The sequence below is a fragment of the Malurus melanocephalus genome, unplaced genomic scaffold (genome assembly GCF_030028575.1).
Source record: "Malurus melanocephalus ecotype Western Australia unplaced genomic scaffold, MMel_1.1 scaffold_145, whole genome shotgun sequence".
NCBI lineage: Eukaryota > Metazoa > Chordata > Aves > Passeriformes > Maluridae > Malurus > Malurus melanocephalus.
The window spans coordinates 738,313-762,685 of NW_026623377.1; the positions used below are offsets into that span (position 1 = coordinate 738,313).

Below are 24,373 nucleotides of genomic sequence, written 5' to 3' on the forward strand. Positions count from 1 at the left end.
TCTTCCAGGATCTCATGATGTCTTTAGCACATGGATAGAGTATGGTGTTTAGTGTCAGGAATGCAGTGCAAGGGAAAAAAAAAATAGAAGAATGCAAAACTGAGAAAACAAGCAAACAAAAGATTCAAAACACTGGGCTTCAAAAATGAACAGTCACAGTGGGGTTCCACTGCAATTTGATTATGTAATAACCTCTTTTCTTCCCCCAGAAGGTAATGCGGAGTTGTGAAGTTCAAATTCAATACAGAGGATGTTGTTTGTTAGAGTAGAAACAAAGTGACAAGCTAGTTATAATGCCTGGCCTGTTTCCGATACTTTGAGAGAAACATGGATATTATGTGTTGAGTGTCGATTTGAGTTTTGTTCAGTTCTAGGAATAGAAAGGCTTTGCCTCGCTCCCAGTGTGCACACAACAAATGTTAAATCCTTGCCATACACTGAGTTTGCTTCAGCTGTAAATTATATACTGCCACAGAGGAGCGCAGCGAGTCTTCTGTGAGTGAAGAACTGCCAGACTGGTTTATAGAGAAGAAATGTCTCTTCTTTAATCTTCTCCTTATTATCTCTCATGGATCAAATTCTTCCTCCTTCTTCCACTGCATGGTGCCTGATTCAGGAGTGACCCTACTGAAGGATATGGTATTACTAAATTTGAGGAAGATCTGCCAACTCTCACCATGTTTTAATCACGGGGGGGAGCGGGGGGGGGGGGGGGGGGGGGGGGGGGTGGAGTGTGAGTCAAAAGTTTGGTACAGCTTCTCACCTGTGTTGTCTCCATAATGAAGGTGGTTTGGATGGCAACTAGAGTCAGAGATAGGGATCAGCACCTACCCACAGAACCAAATTGAGACATCTAGCAAGTTATGGTATTAGACATTCAGCACGTGGTTTTCTGTGGTTTAGTGTTTAACAAAGAGTACCCTGGGCCTTTCTGAATAAAATTACAGAAGACTGTTCAGCCACAGTTTGTGTCTCAACTGGTCCTGGAATAGGTTTCTTTCATAACTGAAGAACTGTGCCAATTTCAGCCTCTTTCTGCTAACATTTTGGGATTGTCATGACTATACAATGTAATATAAAGACATATTGGTAATTTGGAATACCAGGGAATGAAGTAAATTTTGCAATGGTTACTCTACTCTTGATCTAAGATAGAGATGAACAAAGTGCTCAGGATGGATAATTCTATTCAAAATCAATCAGATCAATCACTAATTTCTAAATAAATTACTTTCTATTAATATACAAATCAGCTTTCTGGGAGTGGAGAGCCCAGTACACAGATTTTAAAGGTTCTGCTTCTTTTCAATAACATCATGTCTTTCTTGGGACAAATGTTTAGGCAATTACTGTAATTATGATAAGGACTCCATTTTCCATATGAAGTACAGAAAATGAGTAGTCACACAGGATTGTATAATTACATTTATTCCCAACCCCCCCAAGAAAATCTTTCACTCAGACAGTATGAGATTGTTTATTTGATACATCAGTGTTAAAAATCATACAAACACATGTGGAAGAAAATTAGGAATTAAATTATGTCTTCTTTTTGAGTCCCATTAGGGAAAATGAAGGGAGCAAAGAGAGGACAAAGTAATGTGAACTCAGTGTGAAGGAATGTAGCTAATGTTCCTTATCTGACCTCATGCTGAGCCACAACACCAGTGTGAAGCAGTTCTTCTATAGCATCATCCTCATAGCCCAGCATGCTCTTCAATATCTCCACTGTGTGTTGTCCAACAAGGGGAGGTGGTTTTGGATGTGACACAGTAAATTCACTGTATCTGACACCTGGTCCTGTAAAAAAAAATGCAAATAGGAGGGAAATTATTATCCAGAGTTACTGCCATATTTATATTGAAGTATCTATTAGTTTAAAGGAAAGTACCTCATTTTTACAACATTTCTAATCACAATTCTTATCATAGAAATGTTATATTCTGAAAATACAGATGAAAAAATGCCAGTTGGCAACACTCTTACCAATAAGATAGTTTTAAATATTTCACTCAAATGCAGAATTGCTGGATATTCACCTAATGTTAAGAAAGTCTTCCCATTTTTTCCAGTAGTATGTATATCAGGGTGCTTTGACTCATATTACGTCACAGGTCTGCCACTCTGTGCTACCTAAACTGCATTGCCCAGGCCACTCAACAGGATGTGGTGCAGAATTCCCCACATCTACAACAGGAGGCAGCACAGGCATAAGGACATGATGAAATGTCACAGTAATGCAGTTACTGATGTCAGAACCATGCACGGACAGTGGAAAGCAGCATCTCCAGCTGGCAGCAGCTCAAGCACCTCTGCAGTGTGCTCCATGACCCTGCAGTGACAGAGAACAGACTGCATGCACAGACGTGGTATTCTCCAGCTTGGTCTATATTTTTAATCAAAAGTAGCTGTAAGAAAATAATAATAATTTATTTGCTCTGGCAGGAATAAGTTCAAAGGTGGAAATCTGGAAGCTGGCAATGATATGAAGACTTCTGTGTCTTCGTCTATTGCAGGTAGTCAGATCTCTTGTTTTAGTGATGCTCTGTAGTGGACTGAACAGATTTCAGGGTAGTTGCCTGCAGACAAGTAGCTACACCCTTACTACCATACTCAGAAAGGAGAATGAGCCACAAATTTAGTCTGGGATCAGAAGTGAGGTATGCACTCAGCACACACATAGAAAGATTACTTGCTTCATGGAGAGAGGACAACAGTTTCCTTAACTGTCAATTGAAAACTTTAATACAAAACTAAAAAACCTTTGATACAATTGGCAAAAGGATTCCTCTATTCATGATAATGGCTTCTACTAAATGGCTTCATCAAAAATAATTCGCAGGAAAGTAGTCTTTGTCTGCTTTGTCTGCAGCTTTACTTAGAAATGCAAAGAAATACAAAGAACATTTCAATAGGCAGAACAGTGTTTGTTTAATTTCTGAAGAATTGGAATATTGACCAGCAAGGGAATCACAGCATGAATTGGTAAATTTACTACTTGAAGCTACTACTTATTTGAGAGATGCCGACAAAGGTTAGTCAGGATGCCATTTTTTCTCTTTTTGCCATTCTGCATGAATTGTAATCAAATGTTTAATAGGGTAAAGTATCCACCTCCAAGGAAAAAATAACATAAAAGGTGCCTATAAAAACATTTTTTTCAAGCTGATTTGGTACATTTTTGACAAATATGCTCCTGGAAGAAGGAATGGTTGGACTTGATGATCTTAAAGATCTTTTCCAACCCAGATGATTCCAGGATTCTCTGTATGGTTTCTGAGTTTAAAAATGAAAGGAGATAGACTTGGGGAATTGCAGACCAAACAACCTAACTTCAAGGTCCAGTCAATACTGGAAAAAATGATCAAAATTAAAATATTCAGGAGATGAGTAGCAGCCAGCATGTACCTATGACGAACAAATTGTGTATGTGATCTCTTGTCTTTCTACCAGGAAAAGTGCTGGAGGTGAGATAAATCCCATCTACAATTAGATGTCAATAATCTAGTTTAGTTCCTTAGACACTCTGGAGACACCAGAGATGAAAGGATACACACTGTGTCCTCTAGGACACTGGTAAATGAGTACACCTGGCCAGTTGAACAGTGATCACCTGTGCTCTCCATGAAGGAAAGGATAGCCAAGTTCCTTGGAGGTGAAGCTTTACCACACAGACACCACATCAGGCAAGATGACCCTGTGTCATGGTTTAATTCCAACCACCAGCAAAGCCCCATGCAGCCACTTGCTCACTCCCCCATCAGTGGGATCAGAGGGACAATTGGAAGGGGTAAAAGGGTGAGATAAAGACAGTTTAATATGGAAAGCAAAAGCCTTGCACACAAACAACAGGAATTCAATGCTTCCCATAGGCAGGCAGGAGTTCAGCCACCTCCAGTGGAGCAGGGCCTCATCACACGTTACACTGACTTGGGAAGACAAACGCCAACACTTCAAAAGTTCCCCCCCTTTCTACCTTCTTTAGCCCATTTTTTACATACTGAGCATGATGTCATACAATCTAGAATGTCCCTTTGGTCAGTTGGGGTCACCTGTCCCAGCTGTGTCTCCTTTCAATTTCCCATGGGGCCCCAGTCTCCTCACCAGTGTAACAATATAAGAAGCAGGGAAAGCTTTGTGTAAGCCCTGCATAACAATAAAAAAAACTGTATTATCAATCCCGTGTTCAGCACAAATTCGAAACACAGCTCCATACTACTGTAAAGAAAATTAACTCCACCACAGGAAAAACACAGGACACTCTTCAACCACGAGGATGCCAAATCAATATTTGACTTTCAGAGAGAAAATTCTCTGCTATTTTCCATAAACTGACTAAAGAAACAAGGTCTAGGTAAACCCGAAGTCAGGTGCAACATTGAGAGGGAAATAATATTCAGAGAATTGCTTCTTGGGATCTTCTAAAACAGAACATTTCAAGTGAGCTCCAGAGGAATCTGTTCAGCATGTAGCATTTATCAGTTTATTTCTACCTGGATGGCTTATGGAGCTCAGATGTTACCTGCTCAGCCTGCTGAGGACTTCAAAAGCTAAAAATACCTGTTAAGCACGATTCACAATGACCAGGCTGCACTGGAGAAATGGTCTGATAAAATAAGGTGAAATTCAATACTGTCAAGGAGAAGGATCTTTATTTCATTACATAAAAACAGGGCAGGGGACAAACAGAAAAGGAGGAATAGTCAGGGGTTATTCTAGATCACAAAGTGAAGATGAGTCAACAATCATGCTGTTGCGAAAAAGGCAAGCATCATACAGGGATGTACAAACAAGAGAGATGCCTGCAGGACACATGAAATAATCTTTTTGCTTCAGTTAGATCTGGCAAGTCACAGCTGGAGCAGTATCTGGTGTAGGGCACTCACTGCACAGCCATCCAGAGCACCTCAGAACTTCCACAGGATAGCAAATGAAATTATCACAGGAAACATGACAGACTGAACTGAGATCATGCACCAGAGAAAAAAATCACTTCAAAACTGCTTTCATAAGATGTAAAAAATAACCACCACTACCACTAAAATAACACCCTAAACCCCTCAAAACCATGCAAACATCCTGAAAGGAAGAAATAAATCCTTTTCCATGACCGTGATGAGAAATACTGGACTTAAATTGCAACAAAGGAAACAATAGGAAATAAAAAAAAATAAGTTTTATAATGATAGGTGTAGCAAAATGCTGAAACAAGCCATGGGAGGAGGCTGCACCAACCAGGTCTTTAGGAAGGAGATTTATTCTAGCACAGTTGCTCCCACAGCTGAGCCCTGGGGCTTGCTGATGGATTAGATCTCTCACAGGCTCTTTCACCCATTAATCCATGTCCCTTTCACCCACTACAATATAAAAGCCAACAGCTCACATCAGGGGTAAGTTTTCTATTAACTTATTCCTCTGATTCTACTCACTTCGAATGTACCGAGTTTAATTTTCAGAAGAAACCTCAAGTGAGAGATCAGTACATTTCCAAGGGAAAAGTGACATCACCAGGCAATATTTGTATTAATTCCTCTTCTTAGGACTGTGTAGGAGACCTAGGAGGGCAGAACTGGCACTAGTGCAAGCCACAGGAATGATCTCTGTGCCAGCTGAAATGCTTGTGACGATACTCAAAGCAAAAATGGGCTTTAGAGACTTACTAGTCTAGAAATTCAACAAAGCCACAAAACTATTACACAATTTTTATTTAAAAAAACAAAAAAAAGATACAAAGCAATCTTATTTCAGATGTGTGTATCTAAGAGCTCTTTACACCAAGAAATCAGCAAACCCTCAAAGGAAGCAGTTTAGTAGCCATAGACTTTTCATTTGCTTGTGCATATTTTTGCTAGCATAAAAATTGCAGATCTCAAACCCTGGGAGTTTTTGCTGTGATATCAAAAGACACAGAATAAAATCTCTAAAAAGAGTAAACCAAAATTTATGTTAAGTTTGCAACACACATAGAATGCTTCATGCTTCCCAAAGAACATTAATATTACAAACTAGAGCATSCTAGAAAATTGCACAGCAATTATAAAACGTCGAGCTTTTATTGTTTGATGCATAATTCATCACGCTACTTTTCAATTTGATAGAGTTATAAAGTTATCTGCATTCATTCAAAGGAGGTACTTGCTAATGATCCATCATTAACGATTCTCTGTTCTTTCCTTGTGTAACTTCTACTTGGCTTCTGTGTCAATTAGGAGGGTGTAAAGCTTGCCAGTCAGGCTTCAGCAATCCCACGCTCCTACTGAACAACACTCCAGGAAAGCAACCAGCAGAATGCTATGCAAATGCTAATTAAACACAACTGCCTTATGAGGAAACCATCCCTAGAGGCAGAGAGAAGTGAACTGCTTTAATTAAGGTTAAAAGCATTTGCATGTGGGTGAGTTACACGGAGCCTTGCAGATGAAAGCAGGCCTTATCAGGGGTAGAAGCAGGGTGACTGTGACAGGGTGTGTGTAAGGTGGCAGTCACCTGTGCACCCTGGCTGTCAGCAAGACACCATACTCCACTCAAGCATGAAGTTAAGGGGGCACATATCATCACCTGAAAAAAGCAATGGAAGAATGAATGGTAGCTGAAATTTACCTTTGTCCTGTTAAATTAAAAGGAGCCTGCTTCTCTTTTTGCTAGGATCACCATTGCCAGTAAAACAAAGAGCTCTTTCCCATATTTAAATTATAGAAAAAGTCTTTTATAATCATAATTTTGATTTTGGCACATTGCTAAAATACATGCTGTGCACACTACATAATACACAAGAGTTAATAGTGCAAAAATAAATCAAAATTTTTATCAGGTGCAATCACAATAACAATCATACCAAGACATCTAGAATACTTGAACTGAGCCTCCTCATAATCAATTCTGTTTCTTTGGGGCCTATGTACTATGGCACTGCTAAGCCTCACACTGAGCTATTAGTTTAAGACATGCCAAACACATTAAAGCAAAAGAGAAAAATGAGATGAAACCACAGAAACAGGCCCACAGGAAGGGTCCTGCAAGAATGAAACACCTTTGAACATTCACTCTAAGCAAGTGAAAAACACAGCAGTCTTTGGAACTGGGCATTGCTGAGATTTGGGGCTGCAGAAGCAAAGTCAGTTTCACCCTACAAGTAGCAGAAATTAAAGTTGAATTTGAATGATATTAAATGTGCAAAACATACTATACAAAAGTAGATAAAGATCATAATCTTTGCTTTGTCCTGACAAATAGCAGTCCTGGAGCACTGTGCAGCAGTCACCAGGTAACACATTTTCTAGAGCACAGGTTAGACCATATTGAAGCAATCTAACCCTCAAGCTGTGTAGATGGAATCAGGCCTGGGGACAGCCAAGCTGAGGAGAAAAGCCATGATTATTTGTTATCATTCAAATGAGACAAGGGAAAGAAAGGGGAAATTTGAGCTAATGGATGTGCATACTTTCTGCTTGAAACATATCATCTACCTTTGCACAAAAATAGCAGTGAGAAACCCAGCACCACTTGTTAGTTAGTTTACCCTAGCTTACAGTGTATTTTATACAGATGTAGGAATCACAAGAAAACAAATGGTACTGGGTTTGCATTGCAAGGTTTTGGTAGCAGGGGGCTACAGGAGCAGCTTTGGGCGGCTGCCAGAAATTTTCCCTATGTCTGATGAAGCCAATGCCAGCCAGCTCCAAGACAGACTCACTGCTGAACAAGGCCAAACCAATCAATGGCAGTGGTAGCAACTCTGGGACTACATATTTAAGAAGGAAGAGAAGCCTGCAAAACAGTCACCAGAAGGCAGAAGTGATAATGTATGAGAGAAATAGTTCTGCAGATGCCAAGGTAAGTGAGGAAGGAAGGGGAGGAGGCGCTCCAGGTGTCAGAGCCAAGATTCCAGGAAGTTCATAGTGATGACTATGGCAAGGCAGCTGTGCCACACAGCCAATGGGGGTCCATGGTGGAGCAGAGATCCACCTGCAGCCTCTGAAAGACACCAAGCCAGAGCAGGTGGATGCCTGAAGGAAGCTGTGACCTCATTGGAAACCCACCCTGGAACAGGCTCCCAATGGGACCTGTGGACTGGTAGAGAGGAGCTGATGCTGGAGCAGGTTTGTTGGTAGGAACTGTGACCCTATGGAAGTCCATGTTGTGGCAGACTGTTTGAAGGACTGCAGACTGTGAAAGGGACTCACACTAGAAAAGTTCATGAAGAACTCTGGTCTCGGGGAAGGACTTCTGTTGGAGAAGTTCATAGAGGACTGTGTCCTGTGAGAAGAGCCCCACTTTGCAGCAGGGAAGAGTGTGAGGAGTCCTCCCCCTAAGGAGGAAGGAGCAGCTAAAATTTGTAATGAACTGTGATGACCCCATTCCCCCTCCTCCCCTGCACCACTGTGGGAGAGAAGGTAGAGAATTGGAAGTAAAGTTAAGGCCAGGAAGAAGGGAAGGATAGGGAGAAGGTGTTTTTAAGATTTATTTCTTATTATGCTACTGTTACTTGATTGAAAATAAATTAGATTAATTATTCCTGAAGCTGAGTTCATTTTGCCCATGATAGTGATTTTTCTGTGCCCTCATCTCAACACCTTCCCCTGATCAGTAGAGGAGGAGAGTGCTAGAGCAGCTTTGGTGAGCACCAGGTGTGCAGCCACGGTCAACCCACCACACAAACCAAACATGGATGCCTCTTCCAATAACACGGTGTTGCTACACAGCAGTTTTGCAACTCCAATGAAATATCATCAACAGTAAAGAATGACGGCCCAGAGCCAATACATTTGCACGCAGATCTCTTACATGCTACAGGTCAAGTGTTTGGAGCATGCAATCAGCTTGTTATGAAACAGGCCTGAAGGAGGATCAGCAGGAAAGGAGCAGTGACTTTTAAGAAAATGGAAAGGAAAGCGATACAAAGCCCATGAGAAGAGCTTCATGGCTACTTTGAAGAATCTATGGGTGCTGGAAAATATGTGTGCAGAGATAGGATGGGATGAGTAGGCCACAGAAACTGCATTTTGGGTTTAGGGTTTCTCCTTGTCAGTCCCAGCCATGACTTGTGTCAGTCTGTTATTCCCAGCTGAGAAGATGATGTGCCCAAGCACACAGCACAGCATGGCTTGGCTATACCACGTTACACAAGGTTTCTTCCCCCAATGAAACTCAAAGCAGAAAATTACACAAGACAAAAAAAAGCTCATTAAGAAGTACTTGCTAGTATGAATAGTGAACACAGGCTTTAAGATAATCTCCAGAATCAATGACCTGCTCCATCTTAACATAGCCACATTTTTCTTTTTCTTACCATAGATCTGAAAGTTTAGGAGCTTGGAGGGCGTTTTGGGAATCTATTCAACTGCTGGGAAAAGTATTTTCTTATTGCATGACATTAGGGCAGGTGATTTACCTTTTAAGAATAAGTCATAATAGATTGGAAAAAAAACATTCAAGGAGATAATATTCAAAGTCTTGCTCCTCCTTCCTTACTGCTGCTTTCACCTCCTCCCCCACTTAGAGCACAGTCACACAAAGCGTTCGCTTGGCAGCCAGCACAGCTGGGAGGGTGGAAAACTTTGACAGGATTAGTAGGAATCAGTAACTAAGAGTCAAGAGGATGGCTAAAATCTTTTCAAATGATAAAAAAAAAAACAAAACCCCTTATTTTAGGTGCCATACAAATGCACATATAAATAATCAGTAAATACAAAACAGTATGATTGGTAGGGTAGTATAGTATCAACACTAGAAACATCCACAAGCCACCTTTTCCCATTTGGACAATACTGACTTCCATGGGAGAGCTACAAGGACAGGCCAACTTCACAAAAGTTGAGGATTCAAAAACTGAAGCATTGTGAGAAGAATGATTGGACAGGCGGAGTGTAAACTTAGATTATCTGTGATAGCCATAGATGAGTGTTTAAAATTGAGACCCCATTTAAACCAACACTAAGGCATTCAAAGCATCTCCTACACAATTCTAAAAACCCTTTGCCAAGCACAGTTATAAAAGTGGTTTCTCACCTGAAGTTTCATGTAAAGAAATRTTTTACGTGTTTCCTATGAACCAACATCCTGGATATAATCAATGTAAATACCAYTCAACATTTATATAACTCTTTACATTTTGAAAAAGTCACAAAGATAACTGTACCTAATTAGTAACTGCATGACTGCTRGAGTTAAGAAAATCATTTATCAGCCACTCTAGTTGCATATTTGAGATTAATCCCACATAACTGGGCTATCCAAGTCATACAATTTTGTGAGAGGACTCTTGGCACCAAAAAGTTTTTAAAAAAATGCAGTACAGTGTTGTCTACTTCTTCCTACGTGTATTGCCTCGCAATGCTGAAAATTTGGCCTCACTTTTTGCATAGACTCAAATGGTCCCAGTCCTTCCTGAAACCCCCAAAGACCTTAAGAGAAGAATCAAAGGAAGACAGGAAGAAAGATGACTAATAAGRATACCCAGAGGTAGCAATTTTTAAGAACTATCAATTCCCTAGGTAATAATCTGTTGCTCCATTTCCTAAGGAAACAAATTTATGTGTCTGTGCTGTCTTTCTAATCATGTTTGTCTGCTTTGTCCCCGCCACACACAGTAACTTCTGAACCTGTCAATTTTGACAATAGTGTAGAAATACCAAGGAAAACAAAGTTCTTAACAATGTTGTGAAAAATGGCAACTGCTGAATGACAGGTGCCCAAATTACTGCTCTGATGGCATTCAAAAAAAAAACCCTGAAGAATGCAGATGTTATATATTCTGTTTGGCTGCAAACGGCTGACCAGTAAGTGCAAACACAGTTCTGTCAGATACATCTAACACATTCTGTACTCCTTTGAGGAGACAAGGCATAAAGGACATGAGGATAGTTCTGGTCATCATGAGGATTACATATAGAATTTATCTCAGATATAAGTCTGAAGAAAAACAATATTWAGTTCCAGAATTTCTCCTAAGCACCTTTCTACAGTACCCTGGAAGGTGTATTCTAGGGGTTTTTTATTGTTCTTGCAGGAAGSAGCTGAAGAACTACATGGCAAAGACAAGTTGCTGGGAGAATCCCTGCAAAACTCTAATAGGAAAATCCTGCAGGGGCAAGCCTAAACTACTGAAAGTCCAAGCTAAAAACATAATTTGTCTAAAGTCATAATCTAATCAATAAAAAGCTCAATACATAATCCCACCACAGAATGCTGGTTGACCACAGGTTGTGTACCTAATGCAAAAATTACCGAGTGAGATGGAGCTCATATGACACAGGAGGCCAGATCATAATGTGATCATAATAGTTAATTCTGAGCAAAAAACATAGAAATTTCTGAAATGYCCATAAGCAAAATTGTTTCCACACAAGAGGGCTGGGGTTAATATGGCCTATCTGAACCTCCTCTGATACTTAGAAGGTCAAGCCACATATTGTTTTGTGTTGCATCTTTACTGTAAGCCCAAAGGCCTTAACTACTGTATCTTATGGAGGGTAATTAGTGAGAAGTGTGCTCACAGCATGGAACAAGAAAAATGAAAATGCTACCTGAAATGAACCTCATGTAAGGACAGAGTGTTGCCTAGTTGCAACACATTCACATGATCTGGAAGGTGAATCATGCCCCCAGCTGAACAGGAAGGCAAGCAGCTCCTGGAGGCTCTCCTACTGAGCCTGGTGAAAACTATTTCCAAGTCCCCTTCCTTGTGGTTAGTGTGAGTCTGCATATTGGAATAAGACACACCAGCCAACCCAGAAAGTGTCTGTATCTCCTCAGTACTCCAATTTGTCCTTTCCTGTGTCCTGTCTCCTGCTATAAGTTAGATTCTTTGGCTCTTCAGAGACCCAAAAAGTAATCCTCTTGGCCAGCTGTGCATCATCAGAGTGGGAGCAGATGGCTCTTCCTTGCAGATGAGCTTTTTTTACTCTTTAGGCAACCAGCTGAAGCTCAGATACATGAAGCCCAGATAATTCAGGGATGCAAGACAATGCACACTGAAGGACATGCACAGCCTAATCCAAAGTCTGGGTATAATTTGTCTTGCTTACTCAAGGGGATCTTTTTCAGGATAGGAGGCTTTAAGCTTTCTCCAAACAACTGGTGAAAATAACTAAAAATTAAAAACATTTGGGCCTTCCATTAACACAAATTCAAAAGAATATTTTAAAAGCTCTCCTAAGCAACATTTGAAAATGCATTTATTGGTCCCAAGTGCCCTAACAAGGTTCACAAGCCTGATCTTCCAGCTCCTAGGGAACATTTTTCTGTGGCCTATCCTTTAAGTATTTGTCTAGTTATTTCTGTACACTTCTGTAAGCCTGGACATCAGAACACAGCACAGATTATTGCGCAGAAGATAAATCATTTTTCAATGCCCCCTTTTCATGCCTCTAAAGAGCAGACCAGCTCTTTCCAGTACAGCTTGTAATGGGAATTTATGTTAAGATGATCATTTTTGTTGGCTCCAATCATGCTACTTTAAGTCGCTTTTCAAAACCAGAGGTATTTGTTCCACTGGTCTATTCTGGCATTTCTGTCTCATAGTATTAAACCCGGCAGTAACAGCTCCTTTGACAGCAATGTTTGGTAGACAGAATAGACAGTGAACTGGGTGGCAAATGGTTTGTGGCTGGAGGAGCCAACCAAATCGCTCTGTTTAAGTTGCCTAACCTCACCATAACCCACTCGTATATTACTACAGATTACTTATTCATTTAGAGATTACTGATTCATTTATATAGGTTGATTAAAGTCTTACCCATCTTAGCCTGTCAAAAGAAAGAAACTGAGAAATGAAAGCCTTCTTCAGTCCACCTGTAGCAGAACTACTTTCAGTCACTTCTTATGACTTTTACATTGATTAATTTTTCCTCAACAATCTCTTGTTTTAGCCAAAGGATTAACTCTCACAAAGAGTATATTATTATAAAAAGGCAAAGATCAGACATTTAGTTAGATGTCGAATGTCTGTCATGTGCTGTGTGGGTATTGCCATACCATTTATTCCATACATCTTCAGACTGTTCCTCCATGGTCACAATGCACAGGCACATAAATAATAACAGACTCCACATTTGGAAAATGTAACAGGCAGTCGATACTCTTGCCTGTTTGGTGACCCTCACAAAATAAGTATATGCAGAGTGAGTATTAAAACAATTGAAAAAGCCATCAGCTGCAGTACAGTCAATGAAATTCTGCTGGTTAAAATTCTTCAGCACAGACGAGAGCCAGGTAACTCTGTGTTTGAGCACCATGGAAATATTTGGAACTTGATTTTCAAGCAAGGCATCTGTGATTAAGTAGGGCTGAGCACTATGTACAGCCTGATCATTCTTCCAAAAGCTCACCCACTCCACCCTCCATTTATTTCTGCTGTCCCCTGTGTAGCAGAATGAGGCCAGCTCTAGTGCACAGGGACTTTCCCTGGCAAAGAAAGGTAGGAAGGGATTTGATACTTTGTTTTGGATTACTTGAAGAACTGCAAATTACATTTTTAGCTCTTTTTGGGTAAGGTGCCCAGACTCCTTGAGGCACAGGCTACTAAAAACACTGACTGAGTTTTGAAAAGCAATCTGGGATGACTCTTTGAGTGTCATATCCGAGACACCTTTAAAGAGCCCCAGTTTCCAATAAAAGCTGTGGACATTTGAAAATCTTTCCCTTTCAGGATGCCTCAAGTTGACTGTACAGACATCTGGTATTCAAAATAGACAAGAAGAGAGAGTACCCTTTATTGAGCAGGGGAAAGTAAAATTCTATACATATAACTCCTTTCAGCTGTTTCTTTTTTTTTTTTTTTTTTTTTTTTTTTTTTTTTTTTTTTTTTTTTTTTTTTTTTTTTTTTTTTTTTTAAAAGAAGTCATTGGTTTTATCTTAAGTTCTTTAAAGGGAAGTAGTGTGCTTGAATCAGAGTCTGGAAGTGGGGCTAAAGAAAGAGCACACTGCAGATTAGGCTGGGTTTTTCCATTGACTTATAATTTGTAACTGACAGCTTGATCAATTCTGTCTCTGTGCGGAGGGCTGGGAGCAGCTTTTCTTGCTTTCCATTGTCTGCTGCCAATCCCTGACATGTGATATTCAACTCATCTTCTTGCAAATATCAAAGCAGTATGGGGCAGTAGAAACAGCCATGTGAAACCAAGCAGCCTTCAGTATGGTTTTTGGTTCTGCGGGTGTGCCAATGCGAGCGTGTGAATGTCACTTTAAGTACAGTCTGGTTCTCTATCAAAGTTCTTGTGGTTTCTAACCTTTGCCAGCCTTTACTCCATCAGAAGGATTTCAGTTTTGCATTCTGCCCTACAGTGGGCAAAAGAGTCAGAAATCATCCCTCCTCCCCCGCAAAGACTAGAGTAGGATTAACAACCAGAAATTTAAGTCAGACACACCCATGAAGAGGAATGAGGTACAAGTTTAGGAAGATATCCAAAGAATGGTTTCCTACCCCCTTACTAAACTCAATTGAACTAAAGTCTCTTGTTACTCAAGAAGGCAACTGAAAAGCTGGGTAATAAAAATTAAAATCAGACTGAAACCAGTCATGCTTAACCAATAGCCCACCTTAAACATGTGTAGATCAGTTTCATAAAATATTTCCCCATTCTCTCCTTTTCCTTCTCTTAATACTTTGGCTGTTTCCTTCACTTACCCTTTTGCTTTTTTAAAAGCAAAATGCTTTTACTGACATGGTTTGTAATTTTGAAGCCTAAATCTTAAGCAGCAGGTGCTTAGTTTTAATGGAATTTTTCCGTCCCCAAATGTCTGGGATCATCAGTTGCACCTCCCTCCTACACAGCCCCTCACCTCTTATCCTTTGCCATTTGTTTTTGTGGATTTTCATTTAATGTATTTCTTCAGCTTTCAGCAATCTGCTTTTTCACTGCAAACTCTTCAACCACTCTTCTTTCTTTTACCTCATACAATTGGCAAGTGCTGCCTCCTAAAAATCCATACAAAACATGAAGGGCCTTGCTGCCTCTCATCTTGCTATCTCTGACTTMATTTTCAGCAGAGCTTTGTCTCCTTTATACAAATTGCATTGGCAGTTTGGAAGGGTGTTAGACTGGTTGTGTTTGCACCACAGGAACAATTTTATTTTAATTGCCAGAGGTCTTAGGGTTTCTCTGCACACACACACACAAAAGACCCACAAACCAAAAAACACCCAAACCCAAAAAAACAGCAAGCCTAGAAACAAAAAGAACAACCAAAAAAAATCATCCTGAACCAAAATAACAGTTGGGTTTAGTTCATACCATTAGTTATTTTGAGCAAGTCTGTGTGTGGGCACTTTTGTTCCATACTAACAGGTTTTGTTTCCATTTAATTTTAGCTTTTTAGTTGATTTTCCTTTCGTCAATTTTCTCTCATAATTTCCCTTTTTGTGAGGTAATGTACATTATTTTTACAGGCCTAATCTCAAGGAAAATCCTAGGTAAAAGCATCCATACTCAGATTGCAATAGCGTATATAAAAGTGTGGATTAAAAGTAGCTGTGTAAAAAGCAGTTTGTTGAAAAAACTGGGATACACATACCAACATTCGAACTAGAGACACAGAAGTAAGTGAATGCCTGCTCTGCCATGGTGCTGGTAGGTTGCTCCTGAACACAGTACAATTGCAGAAAGTCTAATCAGTCTAATCACCAGATTACAATTTGCAGTATTAGGAATTGATACTTTGTATCCAGAAATACTTTCCAAAATTTGTGTTTTAGTCTTCCAACAGTATTTGTATTCAACTATTAAAGAACAGTTTATTTTTTTCTTCATTTGCTTTTCTATTGCTTATCAGATACACTTGCATATCAGTATATGGGCCCTTGCCGAAAAAGAAATTACTCTAACCTTATTTGCTAATAACTTTGAYACAATTTTGACTGAAAACTCCAACTTTTAAAATATAAATTTGCATTGTTCAGCAGTAATTCACGCGGGCTTTCTCACATAGCTTTCTCATAACCAAATTTTAACTGAGCTTTCCATTCTTAACAAGGCAGCCCAGTTTCAAAAAGCCATACCAGCCACTTCCTTAATCCACAAAGCTATCTTCTGCACTGAGCATACAAAAATGTTTAATGGTAACACAAATACCTTTCATAGATTATTCTGATTCTCAGGCTGATTTCTAAGCCAGCTGTTCTCAGACTGATTCAATGTGCAGATTTCATTTTAAACCAGAGTAATTCCCTAGTTACCTGCCATATAACTAGATCTTACAGGTGTTGGGCATCATTGTTCATCCACTTGCAGGGAAAAAAAACATAAAATCAAGTAATTTGTGTAGCTTTCTTGGATTCTAATGTTCTCTTCCCAACTTTCAGATGCTATATCAGAAGAAGAATGCCAGGAATTACTTCATGCTTTATATATGTACCTGTTACAGATTATATTCATTCATTTCAAATCCAGGTGCTATTTTTGTTTAAAGTAATCCTTGATGGTACACTTTTTAAACATATATATATATATATATATATATGTATTACATTCCGGTTAGAAAAACTGTTTGCTATGAGATAGAAACATTTAAATCTACCTTGATTATACATTGATTATAGCTTGGCTCTTTTTCACAAGTAGTGCAACTAGCTTCCTGCTCCTCCTGGGGCTTATTCTCTGCAGAGCAACTTTGATAAAGAAACACCACCAAATACAGAGGAAAATGATGAAAATATATTAAGCTCATAAGAAGAAACTAATCATCATCTTATAGTAAGGTCAACTATAGTACTGGGAATTCAAACAACTGGAGTTTAACCAATCAACTCTGTGATCACAGGAAAATCATGCTCTATTGCCATATCTTTGTATTTCCTGTACAGTTGTKTTAGACTTGTCTATTTAGATTATAAAATGTTAAGAAATCCAGTTGCTGCTTACTATTTGTTTATACAGTGACTGACAGAATGGGCCCCACTTTGCATTGGAATGAAATATAAATAACAATTTTCTGATATTCTGTCTCCCAGAGATGCTTCATAGAAGCATGAACCACTGTCCCAAGTTATATCTGCTAAATTGTACACTACTCTGTTATGGGAAAGATTTCTTCCTAATCCAAAATACATCTGTCTTGCCGTGCTGCAAGTGATAGTTTCTGGGCAGAGAGCATACTAATTGCAGGATTAAACTCTTAGCTAACTCTTGGGTGGAAACAGTTTCCCATAACGTGGTAGAAAACACATGCTGGCCTCTGTCTGCAAACCCTTGAACATCACAGCCCTGATCTTGACTGGGATATTTAGGTGCTCTATTGAACTATGTCTGTGCAACATAATGCAATTAAAATGAAATAATAACTAGCCATCAAAATGTATTATTGAGATTTTAGTGACTCCAGTACTGCTTAGCCTGGCTTAGTTACTCTTTGAAGGCAGAGACAATGGTGCTGAATGTAAGGAATTCTGCACCTCCTTCAAATAAGTAACACACAAACTTAGAGCTGAAAAATTAACTTTGATTTCTGCTAAGCATCTTAGGATCATTTTAGTTTTACAAGGACACAGTATTTGAAACTTTTTAAATCTATAGTATATCTTTGCATATGATATTTTCTATCTAGTACAGATTCTATACTATTCTCAAAAGTGAATGACTGACACTGCTGATATGACACAGACCCCACTGGCAACCTTTTAGAAACAGCTGGCCTCCAACACCTTTTCTTCCCATGGGTATGTAGAGCAGGCAGATACCAGACTGCCAAACRCAAATGTGGAGAAAATATTTCAGAAATTATTCTGAGTGCATTTTATCTTCTTAGGGCTCCCCAGYCAAAAGACATCTTGCTAACAAAATACTGAAATTGCCATATTGTTAAAATGTACTGAAAATGCTGGAGGCAACCACACTTTTCAAGAAAATCTAGATTGTTTGATGAAGTTACTTGTTGTTTCAATCTAATTTTTATGGTTGTGATTGCAGTGCCAACACAAGCAGTACCACTCAATCAAGAGTTTTCCACTATATTTTGCAATATTGAAGCAAATCCCCATGCCAGAAAGCATTAGCCAGCTGAAGAGCAAAGTTAGCTGCCTGAACAGGGTGAATGGAATAGGATGAGGTATGCAGTGGTTTGTGGCAAGAAACTTTTTATACTTAGGAGATCACAAAAAACACATTTGTGTTTGGAAAAACACAATTCTAGAGAAAAGGATTAAGGATTCTAGAGGAGAGGGTAATGAATCCCATCCTTAGCTTCTAAACCAAGCAGCTTCTGACTCCTCTCCATCCATATCCTAAGGTGGCCTAACCAATCACCTGTCACCACAGAGAAGTCTGCCTTTCCAGCTAAGTCATTTCCATATTTCTCTCCTTGGCACTACTCTTTGACCCCAATTGCCAGCTATGACCACGTGTGGACAAACCTTCGCCCTTTCACAGAGACTATCTGTTGGGGTTTAAGTTGTTTCCTCGCCAACACACCGTGGTTTAGCCCATGGCTGAATGCCAAAGCACCCMTGACTTTCCTCCCCACCGCCCCAGAGAGGCAGAGGGGAGAGCAAAAGCCCAATTGACACCAAATTTTATGGCTTTTAGATATGATAAGATTGAGAGAAAAAGTTATATGCCCCAGAAATAGTCAGACAGGATAAATAACTTAAGTTGCAAAATAGATTTATTACTAAGGACTACTAAGAATACTNAAAAAAAAAAAAAAAAAAAAAAAAAAAAAAAAAAAAAAAAAAAAAAAAAAAAAAAAAAAAAAAAAAAAAAAAAAAAAAAAAAAACAAAAAAACAAAGACAGAGAGAAAAAAAAACTATTTATGAGGAAGGAAAATAAAAAAAACCTGACATTTTAAGACACATTTTCTCTCTGTGAGCCTCTCCAGGTTGTTCCTCCCCACCCCTCCATGCCTTCCCATGCTCAAGTGGGGCAGGGGATGAGAGTTTTAACATAGATCAAACTAGTTATTACAGTTGTCATCCAGTACCATAGGAGATGAGTTCTTACAGCTCCAAGCTGYGGAAGTTCTTTCCCCAAGAACACTCTGTATATAACTGCTGATGGCATGGGATTCTTTTTCTTTACTTYGTGGGAGAAAGGGAAACAGTCCTTCAAGGCCAGCTGCTTCACTCTGAGGGCAAGGCCACTGTCTCAAATCTCCTGGCAGAACACAGTTTCTTCTAAGCACCAATTCACTTCAGAYGGGGGGGCACCTCTTTCCCAGCCTGTCCAAGGCCAATGCAGGATCTCTCCCTCTTCACAAGTCTCTCATAGAAGTCAGTCCCCTTCAAGAACAGTCTTTTCTCATGGTTGAGCACTACAACAAGAAGCACGCTTCTTTTTCCTCCTTATTGTGATCTTGGGTCTCCATTTCTTTCCTTACATCTCCTAACCCTCCTCCTCTGTCCTCCCCTGGTGCAGGGAATGATACTAACAACCTAAAGTCTAATGGCAGCCGCCCCWATCTTGTTTTGAATTCTTCTTAAGTACAAGACAGTACATCATCACAGAGGTGTAACTAGCATGTGCAATTGGCCCAGGCCTGACCAGCAGCCTGTCCATCAACCTCAGAGCCACAATGGATTGGTTCTAAAACACAGAGGGCAGGACTCCTTTTGCTGGAGAAGAAGGAGAAAGTTTCCAGAACTTTCTCACAGGAGCCATCTTTGTGGTTTCTTGGTCCCATGCCCCCACCATCAAAAAATAGGACCAAGCAAAACCAGGACACTATCAAAGCTAACAGAAAAGCAGGAAAACATTCACAGTAGCTCAGTAGGTTAGACCACTGCCTGACAATGGTTAAAAGCAGGTGTTCTTTAAGGCGCCTTCAAGAATTCCATGAGAATGCAGGAGGAACATCCAATATTTCCCCATGATATTTTTACAGCCTCTAGCAATTCACCGTGTAGCTCGAGCACCCCACCCTCCTCTCATGCATACTGCCCTGTTCTTCCTAAATCCTCTCCCTAGTCTCCTATTAACCAACGCCTACTTAAACATCCTGAGGTTAATCAACACAAGGAACTTAATACACCATGAGATAATCTATCCCATATAGCTCAATTCCTCATCAACTTTCAATGGTCTTTTTTGTTCCCAAAGCCCACAACTCCCCGTGGCATTTTCCACTGAAGCCTAAACCTTTTTCTYACTTGCTCCATTTCCCAGTCCTTCTCCAAAACCTTCTACTAACCTTAAATAAAGAATACTCCAAATGTKTGATATTCCTTACTATTTACATTTTTCCAGTTTCTTCATTAATTAATGTACTAGCTCACCTATTTTTTCCATAAAACAGACCAATTTCACATTGTAAAGTGAAACCAATGCTTGAGACAGAAAGATTAGCAAGTGTTTCTGACTAAATTGACCATATTTGTTGAATTCCTCCTCTGGGTTTGTTCAATTTCTGCAGCTGGGGTTTATCCTTGATAAGTCAAGTAATCCCACTTTGCAGCATGCGCTGCCTCAACATGTTTTAAGCAGGTGTGGGAAAATCCAGYAGAGCACTATTGACTTCTAAAAGTGCTAACAGATCTTCAATTCATGCTGAAATATGTAATGCCAATTTAACACATAGAGAGAATTTTTTAAATTTCTCCCTGGGTAYCCCATCTTCTTTAGAGGCTGACCACAAACCAAGCTAAACCAGAATCACATCAAGAAATCAAATAGGGTGGACTTGTTTAATTTTACATTATTTAGAACTTCCAGAGAAACTGTATCATTTATGTACATGCAACAGCATTCTTAGGGTACCACAGAATTCCATACCAGATATGAGAAACAGCCTTTCTTGTCAGGGAAATCCAAATACTGTTTTCTTGAGTGACTCAAAGGAAAGACATGACCATTGCATCTTTATTCACTCTCCTAGGTCAATCAATAGGAGTGGACTCWTTCATGTAAAAAGTCTAGATACTCAGCTTCATACGCATGGCACTGCAACAGGCTAATCCAGGAGAGCAAATGCTTCCCTTCCATCTTTACTCCCAACCAACTTTGACTCAYAACATGCCTAGAGAGAAATAAGACCACAGTTTTCACAAATGACCATATAGGAACTCAGGATGATTTTATTATTAGATCTGAGCTACTTGTGGTAGCCCTAATTAAAAGAAAATGCACTCTCTGAAGCTCAATCCTTAATACATCTTCAGCTGGGTAACCAAAATCAAAAAAAAACAAATCACTTATCAACTTTGCAAAGTTTATCCTAATTAGTATTTTTGTGCTCTAGGTGTCCTGTTTTGTAAAGATCTATGAATATTTTTTTAAATCTTATACAATATCAGTCCAAATTCTATTAAAATAACTATGTTCTGCTTGGTTTATACACACAGACATGTTTGATCTACATACATGAAGAATATGTCTGCTTTATATGGTGTACTTTCCAAGACATGTGGAAACTGCTGTTGTAATCTATGGCAAGAACAGTATGCACATAATCCTTACATCTGTATATAAGCAAACCCACAAGTTTGCAGAAGTTGCTCATATTGGATGTTTTTAGACTGAGAAAAGCAGAAACAAAAATCCTGAATTTTCTTTTCATTATTTTTAATGAAAGCAGTGATAATTTCCTTAACCTCACTTATACTAAGTTATATTTTACAGCTTGAACAGTTTTTAATAGGGTTCAGATCTGAGTTTTTAAGTTAAGTTTTGACTCTTGCTCTYCACCACATTTAAAGATCATAAATAGTGACGCTTTCAAATAAAGGTTTAAAACCAGATTCAAGAAATATTTAGTCTTTTAAGTGTAATGCAAAATCAATTTAAAGGATTGTAAAAAATAACTTAGAAATCAACACACTTTGGCAAATCTGGCCTATCTTTCAGATTTTCTGAGCACAGAAATAAGGTCCATGAGAGGCCAGAAACTGATAACGTTGGGAAAGTAAATCTTTGATGACTAAAATTTCTTTATTTTGTTATTTCTGGATAAAAAATATAATGAAGGCATACAAATAATATGCKATTTTCATTACAAACTAGTACCAGGTTGAAAATAACCATTCAGGGAGAAACTGCAGTTAAAGGACAGTTCTTAAGAAAGGAAGAAAAAATAAGGGGGAAAGGAGAAAGCAACTGTGAATGTGGGAAAATAATGGAAGAAAATGCTATTATGATTTAATAGTCAAAATCAATTGCAGTAATACAACCATGTGGAAAAATTCCTTGACTGCACTATAGCACTGTAGCAGGAATGGGAATACATTGAAATCAACATCTTTCCAAGATTTCAAAGTTTTAAATTAAGTGATRGAAACAGTGAAGGTCTGAGGTTTATTAGAAAACTGATCTACAAGGTGTTGTGTTTCCCTTAAGTGCTAATCGAATACTGATATAGGAATAAGCTGTTCAAAACTGTTTAAAAAAGAGGGGGGAAAGGAAAAACTCTACAGAATTGTAACGTATTGTGCATAAGCATGAATACGTGTAAAAAACCCTAGTGTTTCTCATGTGATGAATTCAGTATAAGTTCTTGATCTTACACTCCAGTATAATTGTGAGTAATTTACATTAATTGATGGTATAAATTCAGAGTTTGGAGAAGAAATAAATTCCACACCAGAACATTTAGATTTCCATTTCAGCTGGTTACATGCAGATAAGCATCCTACATAGTTTCACGTTGCCTCGCTCTCAAAAGAAATTCTGATCCTTATCAAATTACATCTTTAACATTCCCAGTACACATCTGATGGGGAGCAACCATTGGATAGAGACATCAAATTCTAGCACTTGCACTCACTTGCTATTCAGCTTTACATGAAATAGTTACTCTGTGGTCGTGATCCAGAAACCATTTAAGCATGTGCTTAAATGACTCAGCCTTCTCAGCTGCAATGAGTGGTGATGCTGTTTGCTGACGCAACTCAGGTTATTGTGAATATCTCAYTAATACCCGCACGGGGAGATGAAGTTTTGGAGCAGCTACAGCGTTGTAACCACCATGACCAATAAAATTTCCTTAGAACAATAATAAACATTTTCTATGATCCACACAAATCTGCCAGACTGCAACAGGCTTGAGAACTTTACACTTAGCACCTTTGCTTCATGGAGTGAGTTCTACCCAGCCCTATTCTCCATACTGTCCAGTCTGGCTAGGCACGGCATTGTCTCATCTGCCCTGATACATCCTCTCTTCTTTCCAAAAGAAATGAGGGCACGGGCGAGCAAGGGACAATGAGAGTGCAGATCACAGAGAGTGGGGATGTCCAGCCAGATGGATCTGTGAGCTGTGAAGGTCACTAGGTTGCAGAGAACAGAGTCTTAGAGATCAGATATGAAGAGCAGGAGAAGAGGCAGTGACAGACCAGAGCCTAGAACATGTCATTCCTCCTCTGCAGTGAGGAAAGGAYGGCTCAGTGATGAGTATGTATTCAAGGACTGCAGCACAAAAAACTCATTTATTGTGACCTGAGGGAAATTGCTTTTTGTCCCTGTGAAACGGGGATAACAGTGGTTCCCAAGATAAGGTTTCCCAAGATAAGGTTTATGATTTTATCCATTGCTTTTATGCAATGATAATAGATCCATTAAAGTATCTCAGGCAAAATGGAGCTGTATTTTCCAATTAAATTTATGCAAAAAAAGGTTAATGTTGGTACAAATAAAAAGTTACATTTATTTTTAAATTTTGTATGAGTTAAAGTAATTACTACTTGTGACAAAAATGAAATAGCCTGCTGTTATATATCCTGCTACACTAGAATGGATGCTTCCTTCCTTATTTCAAAGAGAAAAGCAAGATCACTTTCAGCATTTATGGCCAGGCATTAGCCTTCTCCTGTGGAGAATCAGTTCTAAGAAAAAACAGGACTTTATTTCCAAATACCAACAGAAAGTGCCAAATTGTTTAAAGACAAGTGAAACTGCTATCTTTCTGATGCAGGTACCTAATCAGGAACTTACCTACTACCTGCCTACCAGACCAGAACAGAGTCCTTGAGGTGATTTTATGCAAGCAGCTTACAACTGCTTTCAGAAGGATATGATTTAAGAACTTTGAGAAAAGGCTTTTAGCAATTCAGATCTCAATGRCTGTATTTTTGTCACACATGAAAATGGTCTAATCATCATGTTTCAATCAACACCTCTCATAGTGCAACTTACTGTCCTCATCTCAGTTTCCTCTCAACATAGAGATGACAGATTCTGAAAAGTCAGAATAAAGTCTGCGAAAGGACACCTTGTACGAAGTATGAGATACCAAAAATAAAGAAAATGAACTTTCATTTTAGCAGTGTGTCCTTAAGGCATTAATAACAAAGGCTAAAACAGCAACAGGAAACTTTTCCAAACTGGTTATAATTAGCTGTTCTAATTCTGTATACTGCCCCAAGGAATTTGAACACCCGTTGAAACCAAGGATCTTCCTTTACACAAGGAGACATAAAACGTAATCCCATCGACTTTAGGGCAAGTAACTTCC

General features: G+C 39.1%; 1 protein-coding gene across 8 annotated transcripts in view; it reads right to left on the reverse strand.

Annotated features, from left to right (window-relative positions):
• Positions 1-1,412: 1,412 nt before the first annotated feature.
• The window catches only part of SUGCT (succinyl-CoA:glutarate-CoA transferase), a 323,333-nt gene continuing 300,372 nt past the window's right edge, over positions 1,413-24,373 (reverse strand). For 3 of the 8 annotated variants that reach the window (XM_057371355.1, XM_057371361.1, XM_057371350.1), the window contains one exon: positions 1,413-1,800. In XM_057371355.1, the coding sequence (XP_057227338.1) occupies positions 1,637-1,800 (164 nt within the window). In that variant the 3' untranslated portion in view covers positions 1,413-1,636. Of the gene's footprint in view, positions 1,801-4,033; positions 4,147-24,373 lie in introns of those variants that run through there. The other 5 variants (XM_057371354.1, XM_057371356.1, XM_057371359.1 and 2 more) reach the window with 4 other exon arrangements.